Source organism: Equus asinus, chromosome 2 (assembly GCF_041296235.1).
Source record: "Equus asinus isolate D_3611 breed Donkey chromosome 2, EquAss-T2T_v2, whole genome shotgun sequence".
Taxonomy (NCBI): Eukaryota; Metazoa; Chordata; class Mammalia; order Perissodactyla; family Equidae; genus Equus; species Equus asinus.
Genome location: NC_091791.1, coordinates 134,815,035 through 134,827,688, shown reverse-complemented (window position 1 = coordinate 134,827,688; position 12,654 = coordinate 134,815,035). Strand labels below are relative to the sequence as shown.

The 12,654-nt window shown below is 39.0% G+C and overlaps 1 protein-coding gene across 2 annotated transcripts in view; it reads left to right on the top strand.

Annotated features, from left to right (window-relative positions):
* The window catches only part of ZNF609 (zinc finger protein 609), a 204,249-nt gene that overhangs the window by 13,619 nt on the left and 177,976 nt on the right, over positions 1-12,654 (top strand). The window contains exon 2 of one of the 2 annotated variants that reach the window (XM_044764727.2): positions 11,370-12,243. The exons of the other annotated variant lie outside the window; for it this stretch is intronic. Within the exon in view, the coding sequence (XP_044620662.1) occupies positions 11,497-12,243 (747 nt within the window). The 5' untranslated portion in view covers positions 11,370-11,496. The remainder of the gene's footprint in view (positions 1-11,369; positions 12,244-12,654) is intronic. 2 annotated transcript variants of the gene reach the window in all.

Below are 12,654 nucleotides of genomic sequence, written 5' to 3'. Positions count from 1 at the left end.
CATATCTTGATTAAGCTCAGCATTCTTCAGGGAGAGGAAGAATAAAATCTGTCATGTGTAAATTCATTTGTAAGAAATTGAGCTGTGATCAAGTATGTACATTAGGAAAAGTGGAAAGAAAGATTTTAAAAAGCAAATAACCCACTGGAAGTTTAAAGACTTAAAAATTATTTTATTAAAAGTCCACGTTAAAAGCAAGGGATCAAAAGGACCATACAAAACAGATGGTTATTTGGCATAGTCTTAGAGGCTGTGGAGAGAAGAAAAGCATCTTTAAAAAAAATTAGTAACGTTTTCAGAAGGTCAAGGCCAGAGAAGCCCACAAAGTGATGATAGTTGAGTGCCACCTGTAAATTAGGTGAAAGAAAAAAAGATGAATTCGATAAGCCTCTTTGTACAACTGATGGTAAGAGTTTTATATTTGTTTTTGTCTTTTTAAGAAGACGTTAAAAATGGAAAGGCAGCTAGAAAATTGGTAAGACTACTTGATCGTGGTGTGAAAGATCCATTCAGGGATGAAAACATTAGAGAATTTCCACTTCCGTTTTTCCCTCTTCCCAAGCAGATTAAAGCTTCTAGGTCAAATGGTGATAGATGCTTAACTATTTGTTTTTTCTGACTAGAACATGAATTAATCTTTTTTAAAACACAGAAAGTACAGAAAAATGTAAAGAAGTCTCAGGAATTATCCCAGAAATGTTAACATATATTTAATATTTCCAATACCTGTTTTTTCTAGCTGCCTAGGCTTTTCTTGATCAAATTGATAAGCTTGATGAGATCAAATTTATCTAACCAAGAATTTAGAAAGAATTCAGTAATAAACTGTGGAACTCTTAGTGAAAGGATAACTCTTCAACTTGTAATGCAGTGGTCGTTACACTAAGGGGCCAATGTTGATTTCAAATGTGGTTCTGTCCATAAGAAGCATTTAGAGGTAGAGAAACTAAAAACTGTATTGGAAAACTGATAAAATGTAAATTAAAGATTGAGATGACTTGGTACCATTCATGTAACTTATTGGGGCCAAGGCAATGCGTTAGTTGACATAAGAATTCACATATGAGAAATCATTAACAATTGTGTGTGGACAGAGTTGTTACTAGTGGATGTTGTTTAGTTTGAAAAGACTTACTAAAGTCAGGCTAAAGGCTGTTTAAAAACTTTACTTGTGGAGGGGGAGAAAATGTTTTCTTGTACATTAGTAAAATGGCTTTCTGACAGTAAACACTTCTAGAGGTTGACAGTTCCTTCTCTGCAGTTCTAAAACCCCAAGACTCTGACAACTGAAAGTCTTTTTGTAAGGCAGGCACAAACCTGACTTCAGCTAATAAAAGGCTACTTATAGCCTTTTTTGGGGTTCTATTTCAAGTAATATTTTCATTTTGCTGTAGGAATATTAATAAGTTTGATGTCAGGGTGCTACTCCAGTTTCTGATGAGAATATTACAATGTGTATGGTATATTATCTCAGCTTTTTACAGGTGAGCTAACTATGTTTTGTTTCCTTTTTTTTTTTTTTTTTTTGCACTGCGCTGGTTCCTCATGACATTACCTCCAGAAACCATCTTGACGATAAGTTTCTTTTAGGTGGAAGAGTTAAGCAATGACACTCATCTCATTTCACATTTTAATAAATATTATATATAAGTGACATATTCAGGTTTTCCCATGACATTACGCTCTTTCAGGTTTTTAGGTTCCCAAATTATTTAAGATTATACTTCAAGAATATCTTGGCTGTGTATATGGGATGAAAAATAGAAGATGAGGTTCGGTGTAGACAAGTATTACATTTAAAAAGAGGCATCAAGTCCAAACCACTTTCTTAGCATGAGTAACTTCTAGCTAACAATTGTAGCCCCCAAAGGAAACTGGGAATCTTGGTAGGCTGTTTCTAGAAAAATTTGCTCAGTGTGCTGCCAGGGAAATGCTGGGCATCATTAGGAAGAGAATCAGAACTAAATAAAGATAAAAATAAACTTCCCTCTATGCAAAACCAAGGTTTGTCTATGTTTGTGATACTGTGTATTCTCTTGATCCCCAAGAAATACTTATCAGAGCTGGTGACCGGAGGAGGTAAAGACTTTAATAAAGACGTGTAAAAAAAAATCTTCAGGTTTTAAAGACAGAGGAAATATTATCAAACCCTACAAGTGATGAGAAGAACGTAGAGATTTGTTCACGAGTTCTTAAGATCCTGTATTGAATAGAGAGCACCCTTTCAAGTTAGAAATGAATTGAGCTTAATTATTGGGTTACTCCTTTCAATAGTAAATAATAAAATGTGTTTACCCTAGAGGTAGAGTATAAAAATAAGGTCAAGAAAGTTTTTGATTTTTTTAATTAAACTTTTAATTTTAGTTGTAGAGTCTCATGGAGTTGTAAGAATAATACAGAGGGATCGCTTGTACCCTCTACCCAGTTTCCACCAGTGTAACATCTTGCAAAACTATAGTACAATATCACAATCAATTATTGACATTGATACAATCCACCCATCTTGTTCAGAGTTCCCCAGTTTTACTCGTACCCATTTATGACTGTGTGTATTTAGTGTGTATGTAATTTTATTACCACCACAGTTAAGATACAGAATAGTTCCATCACCACGAAGATCCCTCAAGTTGCCCTTATAATTAAAGTCACACTACCTCACTTCTGCTGCCCCTCCTCCCATCTCCTATAAGATTTTCAATAAATTATTGGGTTGATAACATTTTATAATACCTGTTAAGGGAATCCAGGAATATTTTGGGAAGTATATCCTTAACTTTTTGTGAAAATATTTTAAAATGTATTTTATCAAATTAATACATATACTTTTTTGTTTTTGTCTTCCCATGAACTTTATATTAAAAGTCAAATAGTACTACAGCTTTTAATGAAAATCAGTAATCCACTATTTACCCTTTCCGATCACCAACTCTCACTCCCAATAGGCAACTGCTTTAAAGTTTTTAGTCTTGTATTTACTCCTGTATTTCTAAATAATAAATAATATGTTCCCCTCTTGCTCTCACCTTATCAAATCCTCCTAATGTAGTTATGTCACAAATTTTGGTTAGATCAATATGCTTTATTTATTGTGATAAGTAAATATTGTCTATTATGGAGTCATTACTAGTATACTACTATTACGTTTTCTTGGATGACTTTTGCTTTTTTCTAGGATTTAATATCATTACTTATCTCATTTTTTTGGTTTTGTTGTTGTGTCCCTATGACTGATTAATTCTTTCAGACTCTCCAACAGATCTGTAAATCTCCTCACAATATAGTCAAACACAGGGTAATCCTTAAGTAATTTCTTTCTGTCTGCCTGCCTTCCTTTCCCTTCCTCCTTCCTTTCCTTCTCTCCTTCCTTCTCTCTCTCCCCTCCCCCCCACCCCGTTCCTGCCATTTCTTTCTTATTCTTTTCTTTCCTTCCTTCCTTTTCTTCCATCCCCCTAAATATCCTTAACCTGTGAAGATTGATGGCATGATTCCCTTTTACCACGATCACATAAAATTCTACTTTAGGACAAGGACCCTGATCCACTAGTGCAGTTCTCTTGTTCATAGGTATTTGCTCTTATGCTTTTTTTTTTTGAAGAATAATGTGCATATAATAAAGTATGTTAGGTACACTAAAGTGTACAACTTAATTTTTACATATATGTACAGCCATATAAGCTCCATCCAGTTCAAGATATAAAACATTTCCAGCACCCCACAAGGTTCCCTCATGCTTCTTTCTATTCAATAACCCCCTCCCAGACATGACCACTTTTCTGACTTCTGTCACCTTTGACAGTGTTTAAAATGTGATAACTGGGTTGTTTAAGTCTGATAAAACTTACCATACATTTAAGTATATACATGAGGGCTCCTACGACCTGATTATGTCCACAACACCTGATTTGTGGACTAGCTCTATTTTGGGTAGCAGCTGTGCTTGGATGAAACTGTTTGAAGGCTGAGAATTCACTGGAGCAGTTAGGCATTTAAGAAATGTGGGCACTGCTTTGATTTCTAACCTTCCCCCTAGACTCTTAATGAATCTGCATCCTTTATCCTAGAGAGAGGAATCCACACTCTGTTCTAGTAAATTTGAAGACTGCCAGGTAATTGAGACAGTTTATAACTAGTGACAAATCAACATGAAGTATGAATGGGGAGGAAAATTGGCAGCCTGGGCACTGTTATGATAATGCCCATTAAGGAAAGCAGTGTTCATTCACTCATTTATTGACTAAAATATTTATTGAGGGAGGACTACAAACCAAACACTGTTCATAGGATACAGTGGTGAGCAAAAGAGACACAGCCCCTGCCCCAGGGTGCTTGCAGTCTAGTGGAGGAAACAAATGTTAAGTCATCACACACATTGGGAGGTAGGATGTGTGCAGGGAATGTCTTTCAAGTAAATGCCATGAGGCAGTAAGGTGGGAGTGGAATGCAGAGGACAGTGTGGCCATGAGACAAGCCTGGAGAAACAGACATGGCTTAGATATCCTTAAGGATGTGCAGGTGGATTCCACCATTTTTTACGGTTAGTCTAGTAGTATAGATATTACCTTTTGATAGAGAAGTTTTCTTTGTCTCTACTCTTGAGAGATACTGTAAGATAGTAGTTCTTATTTTAGGAAGGGAGGTGAGGTCTCCAATATAAAAAGTGAAGGTAATTCCTCGTATTTCCTGAAAATGCTTAGGTTTTTTTCCTTTGCCTCATGCCTGTGACCTTGACCCATATTATTCCCTCTTTTAGAGAGGAGATTGAGATACAGAAAACCTTTGACAGAAGAGTGCTGTGTGGAGGGCCAATATCTTAAATCTCCTAATTCCTAAGCTGTCTCCACTATTCACTTTCTCTTGAGAATTTGACATCACTTCTTTCTCTTTAGCACTGAAAGTTTAGCACTGGGGATAGGAGCTAAATTATAAAGGGCTACATAGCTCACCAATTATTAGGAGATGGGGGATGGTGGAACTTTGTTTAGATGAATTTTGCCTTCTGCTTCTTGGCCTACTGACACATAGGCCTTCGTAAGAATTTTCTCTGTGGACCACTTCCACCAAATGAATCCCTATAGGGTTGGGACTGAATTATTTACATATTCAGTATGCTATTTTGCCTATTGTGAGATGTATACTGGCACAGAGCAGTATTAACAAACACCAAGGCTCTAAACCCAAGCCCTATTGAATACCTCTGGTCCTGGTGGAAGTGTCAGTTGCTATGTGAAATGAAACAGGTCAAGCCTCGTAATCTTTGAGAATAGCAGCCTGTGAGGACCATAAAACTATTCATGAGGTGCAGCATATAAACACTCAGGGACTGAGAGATGCTACACTTTTACTGTTCTGTCCTTAGGTGACACATGGTCAGATGAACCCTGTTGAATTGGATCCATCTTCTCAAATTGGCACTGTTAGCCTGGTTTTATCTGATCCCCATTGGGGATATGAGCCGAGAGCTATGGTACTTAAGGAGATGACACAGTTCCTTTGTTACAGTAATTAATGTGATAAATTAAAGGAGAGGCCCAAAGGAAAGTTGATTGTTTCTCGTTTGAGCCATAGTTGGAAATTCAGTTGATTAGTGAGCTTCTAAGAAGTGTGGCAGGTGGAGAGGGAGATGCCTGTTCTTCCACCTGGGGAAGAGGATGGTTTACATGTTGTGCTCGCCTCACCTGATGCTAGCTAAGTACAATGTGATTTCAGGGTAGCATCTGGAATGGTATAATATGATTTTCTTCTAGCAACTTTGTTGTAGCGCACTGGTTTATTGACAGTTCCTTAGGGCATCAAACCCTGTCAATCTCAGACAATTTAGATTTCAAGGCCTGTCCTGTTAGGGTGATGTCAACCATCTAGTGGATTGGAACAGTTGGTAAAATAGTCCAAATGTTAAAACTATCAGCCTTGAGATTGGTACCTTGGTCCTGAGGGATTTTTGAAGCAAGATGGAGACTTCCTGTCAGTAACTACAGTATAGGGTTTTATGAGCCACATCTCAGGTAGGAGTAGCCTAAAGGGAAAACTCGGACCACGGAGTTCATGGAAGAAGAAAGAGTTGCCATTTTCTTTCATAGAACTCAAATGGATATCAGTACTACTTGTAATTTAATTTGTAAAAATTTTTTTAAAACATTTTTCCTTTTTTTTCCTTAATACTTTAGATACTCTATATAAAGTATAACTGTAAAACAGTCCTCTTTAAGTTCAGACACCAGGACATTATGAGAATATTTAAGTCATTTTATATTTTTGAGTTGTCTTCTATTTTTCAGATTTGTGTTCTCATAATATGCTTAGAACCATGATGGATCTTCCTCCATTTTATAATGAGAGAATTAATATTTAATGAAGCAACTTGGCTAGCAACCTGGCTAAGGTCAGTGGAAATCCGAGTCCAGAAATCACATCACTTGATTCTAAGTTCAGTGCTCTTTTTCCTACAGCATGCTACCCTCCTAGAATTGAGTATAGCGTTTTTTTTCCTTTGTCCATACAGCTTTTGGAGGGAACTACCTAGCCAGAGAGATCACCGTCACATCCAAATGTGTGTGACCTGTGTGGTCCCAAGCAGATTATGTACACTCATACACAACTGTCACTTGCTCAGGCCGAAGCCTATGAGAAGATTGATCCAAAACCCATAAGAAGAGGGGAAAACAGATAGATTTACAGTGAAACAGCATTGGACAATTTGCTACTTAGAGCAGATTATCTGTGAGTAGCTGGCAATTAAAAAGATTCTCTCTCTTTGAAGCCCTCTAGGATGGATCCAGAGCTCTATCTGGGTGGAAAGAGGAGTACTGTTACTATGTTTGGACATAAGTAGAGTCAGTTACTGCTTATGTCCTCTGGGCAGGGGCAGAGACCTCACATGAAGACTCTTTTTCTCATTCTTAGCCTTCTTGAAAAGAGGGCTTGTTCATTCCTGAGGTAGGGGAGTGGTGTGATCTACGACATGTGCTCCAAGAAAAAAGCAGTTAATGACCTGAAATGTGTGACTAGAAACTAGTCTGTGGGCTGGGAGATGGAGTTGGGTTCCAGAGAGGAAACTGGGATTTGAACTTGTGTTGTTATAGGTACAGGGTATGGGAAATGATTGTCATGACCTATCTTGGTCCCTTAGCTATATCCATACAGAGAGGAGTTCTTTGGTGATTAGGTGCAGGAACAAAGCACAAATGGTACTGACAAGTAATTCCAGAGTCTCGTAAATCGTGGTCCTAAATAAAGAAGTGGAGTACACTTAGGCAGAAGGAGAGGAGAGAGGAAAATCTTTAGAGAAACTTTTGCAAGTTGAAAATGTCTGTGGTCTTTGTAAGGTATTGGTTCTCCTGATTCTTCACTTTCTCTGCCATGCAAGCAAGAGGTCAGTGCTTTTCATTGCCAGCTAGCGTGTTAGTTACCATACCTCCTGGGGTTAAACATCTCTGCAGTGACCTGTCACAGAGTTGATTATTAACTGTATAAAGCCAGCGATGCTGTAGGGAGCAGATGGGAAGTGGTTTGGCAGCTGCAGCCAAGCTGATTAAAGAATCCTTGGCAGTTTTACAGTGTATCTTTGGAAATGTACCACCAAAGTTACCGTGAAGCCTGCTGGGTTTGGAAGCCTGGATTTCTTGAAAAGTCACCTGGTTGAAAAGTTGTACTTATGAAACTCTCAAAAATAGGAGGACAGTGGCGCTCTAAAAAACATCAGGACGACTAAAGATCAATCCTCAGGATATGTTTTCTTTGTATCCTGCTCATTCAGAAATTCTAGATAGTTTTCTAGTAGGGAAGGCACTTTTTTGTAGGTACATTAGTAGAATTATAGATTTGAAAAAGGCCTAAGGCATATCCAGACTACCCCTTACCACATATAGAGGAATTCATTATGTAATTTGCTTGACAGGTGATTATGCTTTTTGTGTACAGTACTTTCGGTGATAAAGATATGGCTTCATTAAGCATTGTGGACCATTGTTGGAAATCTCAAGATAGTAAATTTTTTCCTGAGTTAAACATCTGTCTTTCTATAACTTCTACTCACTGGTCCTGTTTCTACCCTCAGCATAAGTTTCTGTCTTCCGCATTGCGACTATTGTATATTTGAAGCTAACTAGCCTATCTCCCTTTAGTATTCTCCTTTCCAGACTAAAGAATACCGGTTTCAAAGACCTTTCCTCTAATGAAATGGCTTCTTGTTGTTTTACTGTACTCTTCTGGACATCCCTTATTTAATGAATATCTCACTTAAGATATGGAACCTGGAAAAGAGCACAGACCATCAGATGTTCTTTTCATTTCCAGCTCCCTTTTGAGAAGCAGCACAATTTTTAAAAAATATAATGGTAGTATTTCTTGCTTACTAGAAAAAAAGCAATTTGCTGTGACATGTGGAATTGGGACAAGAGGAATTTGAGGAAGTGTCTTTCCCTACTGGTGTTTAAGGCTGAACTTTTTGAGGTTCTATTATAAGCATTGATTTTGCCTCATCTTTTTCAGGAATAATTTTTAATATCTGCGTTGAGTTTACTCTTCAGATTACAAAATTCAGTTGGTATTTGTGTTTACAAGAATTATTCAAATTTATGCTACACTGAACTGATTTTAGTGCCTCAGTGTTTGTTTGTTTGTTTGTTTGTTTTGAGGAAGATTAGCCCTCAGCTAACTACTGCCAATCCTTCTCTTTTTGCTGAGGAAGACTGGCCCTGAGCTAACATCCATGCCCATCTTCCTCTACTTTATATGTGGGGCACCTACCACAGCATGGCTTTTGCCAAGTGGTGCCATGTCTGCACCCAGGATCCAAACTGGCGAACCTTGGGCTGCTGAGAAGCAGACTGTGCAAACTTAACCGCTGCACCACCGAGCCGGCCCGAATGCTTCAGTTTTTAATAAGACAGATATATTATGTCTTCTTACGTAACTGAAAATCTATCGCTTTTACATGTGACAAACAATTTGACTCAGTGTAAGACTCTCGACCAACAACCTTTTCTCTTCAAAATTCTGTAGATTTTTCATTCTCTTTTAACATTTAATATTGCAGAGCAGTCTGAGGTTGGCCCAACTTTTGTTCTTTGTAATTTAAAAATTTTGCTAGAATGTGTGCAAGTTTGGCTTTTTAAATTGATTTTGCTGAAAAAGTAGTGAACCTTTTCAGTCTGCATGGAAGATCTTTATAGTTCAAGATGTTATTCATTTATTATGTCTTGATGGGTTGCTTTCCTCCCATTTATTCTAATCTCTTCTTCAGTTTTCCATTCAGTTTTATTCAACCTTCCTCTGGAAGGTTTTTGTTTTTGTTTTTAGAGGAAGGTCTTTTGAAAGTTTTATTACTTTTCCAAGGAAAAACAAACATGGGGTTGTTTTAATGGTTAAATTACATACTGATGATAGTGCAGCTCTGGAGGAAAGTAGGTAAGCTTTAGATGAATGTGGATTATGCTCTAAGCCTAGCCACAATTGCAAAGTTTGCAGAGGTGATAAATTATGTTGGGAAGAACAATGCTTTAATAATTCTCCATAGTGCAGATTGAGTTAGCATTCCCTTTTCTAGAAATCCTCTCTGCCCCTCATAATAGAATTGTTTTCAATACCGTGTTCCACTGCCTTATTCACTTCTTATTTGCTGCTGTATTCCCAGCACCTAGTTTAGTGCCTGGCACATAGGTAATTAATACAAATTTTTTTGAATGAATGAGCAGATATGTACTACACTACTATTTCATGGAGGCCAAGTCTCATAGCATAGTGTTGAGAATTCCAAACATTTTGCTAAAAATTTCTTCAGAAAACTGGATCATATTCAGGGGTAGTCATTTCTCATACTCTTCAGACAGGGATTGTTTTTCCTTTACCTCATGGGTGGCATTTTTTCATACTTCCTTCTTCATGTTTCCCCGTATACACACTTTTTGCTCATCCTTTTATGAAGTAAGATCTGTGTAGACTTGATGCCAGCAGTGGTTGGTTGCTGTTGGCGCTAAACTCTTTACTTGGGTAAAGGGTATATTTTCTTCTTAGATCACCAGCTAAAATGGCAGATCAATGTACACACCTTTCTCAAATTCCAGTTGCTAGCAGGCATTTACTTGGTACAGCTTTGCTCTCCTAGGATGCCATCTTCTCTTGGAACTGCACCCTGGTTCTTTGACCCTGTCTTGAAGAATGTAGGTGAATAACTACAGTTTGTCTTGTCTCTGTCCTATCTATAGCATTTACCTGTTAGAAATCCACTTTGTAGCATTCATTGTGCCCTTCCTGGCTCTTTCTGCTCTGTTATCTTATGAGAGTTATTTTCTAACTGGTTGTAGAAAGATGGTGGTCAGGGGAGTGAGCAGGAACGGAACTCTTTGGCTTTGTCGTAAAGTAATACCAGGATGGTATATGTTGGCTGCAAGGTTTTCTAGATGGTATACTCCCCAGGTCTCTTTAGTCAGGAGACTGGAAAGACATAAATTGCCTTCTTTACCACCTCCCTTTTTTTAGCCAATCTCTATTTCATGTGGTGAGGTCCTGGTATTTATCAGTACAGTGCCATCAATCTTATATAAGAATTTGGAGAGTTATTCCACATTCTTGTGTTAGGTTTCTTTAGTATGTTCAGTTATCGATAGGGCAAAATTTTCTGTCTCTTTTTTTTGTTGTCTTCATAGGCATTTTCATGGTAAGTGGGAAAGGCCACATTGAATTTTGTTATTTAGACGTAATTTGAAACCTGGAGTTTAAGACAGCTGATTTAACTGAACTTAAGCTGGTTGGTTGAGTCCTCTCTGAGTTTTGTTTCCTCTAGTTTTGGTTTTTGTCCTCTATCCTGATTTGTATTTTTCCCAGTTCTGCTTGCTTTTCTCTTTTATTCTTACTTAACCGTAATTAGACTTTTTCCCCCCAAGAGTAGAATAGCAAACAATCTATATTATTAGTACAGACAGGCCCTGTTAGTAGAGGGCTTTTAAAACATTTGCTGGACCATGTTCTGAGTCTCTGATAATTTAAGAAGAAGCAAGGAGAAAGAGGGTATGAGTAAAGTTGTGCTAGGGCTTGAATCTGATGTGCCAGGGCCTGTATTGATTGAGACTGTGGTAGTAGAAGTAAGTCTCTTGGGCATGGGAAACAAACTCTAGAGGATTTCTAGTTAAGACTTACCACAGAATCTCTGGGCAATTGGAAATATTGTACTCTTCCCTGGGGAGATGGAGTGGCAATTAACTTTTCCCTTGGTCCAATGTGACTTGGTTAGAAATACAACTGAACCTGTTTGTCTTGTCCATTGTGATGTGATAGCCACCTAGGAAGGGTCTGTTTTATGTGGGAGTTTATTTCAGGCTGTCTTCTTGCCTGTATTGTTTCCTTTAACAGCTCTTTAAATTTTCTTTTTCCAGCAATGATGTTGTCCACTGGGCATGTACTGACCAATGTGACAGGTCTGAGAACATAGCTGAAGCTGAAAATAGGAAAGCTGGGGGCAAGGAAGAGCCTTGAATCTTGAGGTGGGACGTTGACTCTAAGATGTCCTTGAGCAGTGGAGCCTCCGGAGGGAAAGGAGTGGATGCAAACCCGGTTGAGACATACGACAGTGGGGATGAATGGGACATTGGAGTAGGGAATCTCATCATTGACCTGGACGCCGATCTGGAAAAGGACCAGCAGAAACTGGAAATGTCAGGCTCAAAGGAGGTGGGGATACCGGCTCCCAATGCTGTGGCCACACTACCAGACAACATCAAGTTTGTGACCCCAGTGCCAGGTCCTCAAGGGAAGGAAGGCAAATCAAAATCCAAAAGGAATAAGAGTGGCAAAGACACTAGCAAACCCACTCCAGGGACTTCCCTGTTCACTCCAAGTGAGGGGGCAGCTAGCAAGAAAGAGGTACAGGGACGCTCAGGAGATGGTACCAATGCAGGAAGCCTGGTTGCTGCTATTGCTCCCAAGGGCTCAGAGAAGGCGGCTAAGGCATCCCGCAGTGTAGCCGGCTCCAAAAAGGAAAAGGAGAACAGCTCATCTAAGAGCAAGAAGGAGAGAAGCGAAGGAGTGGGGACTTGTTCAGAAAAGGATCCTGGGGTCCTCCAGCCAGTTCCCTTGGGAGGACGGGGTGGTCAGTACGATGGAAGTGCAGGGGTGGATACAGGCGCTGTGGAGCCACTTGGGAGTATAGCTATTGAGCCTGGGGCAGCGCTCAATCCTTTGGGAGCTAAACCGGAGCCAGAGGAAGGGGAGAATGAGTGTCGCCCGCTAAAGAAAGTCAAGTCTGAAAAGGTAAGAGGTGGCCAGATCTGGCTGCCCACTGCCAGTCAGAACTGCCCTGGACTAACCACCAAATGCTATGTTCACTCTGTGGGAGGCTATTAGGTTGTGGGTAATGACCAATTATAAGGTCAGAGCAGCTGGTAATGATAATGTGGTTTTGTTCCAAATTAGGGGATTCCCTACAGATGCATGAACAGCAGGCCTGGACATTTTGGAAAAGAATATCTCTTGTTGGGGGCAGCTACTTGGTAGACTGATTTTTCTATAAATCAAGTTGAAAACCTCCCACCTTGTCCCACCTAAGACACTTGTTGCTAGAGGCTGGCATCAGTCTTTATGTGGTCCCCAGCTTGTCTGGCTTTTCATCCTCAGAGTTACTGATAAAATTAATAATAACTTGATAAACTGAACATGCTTTTG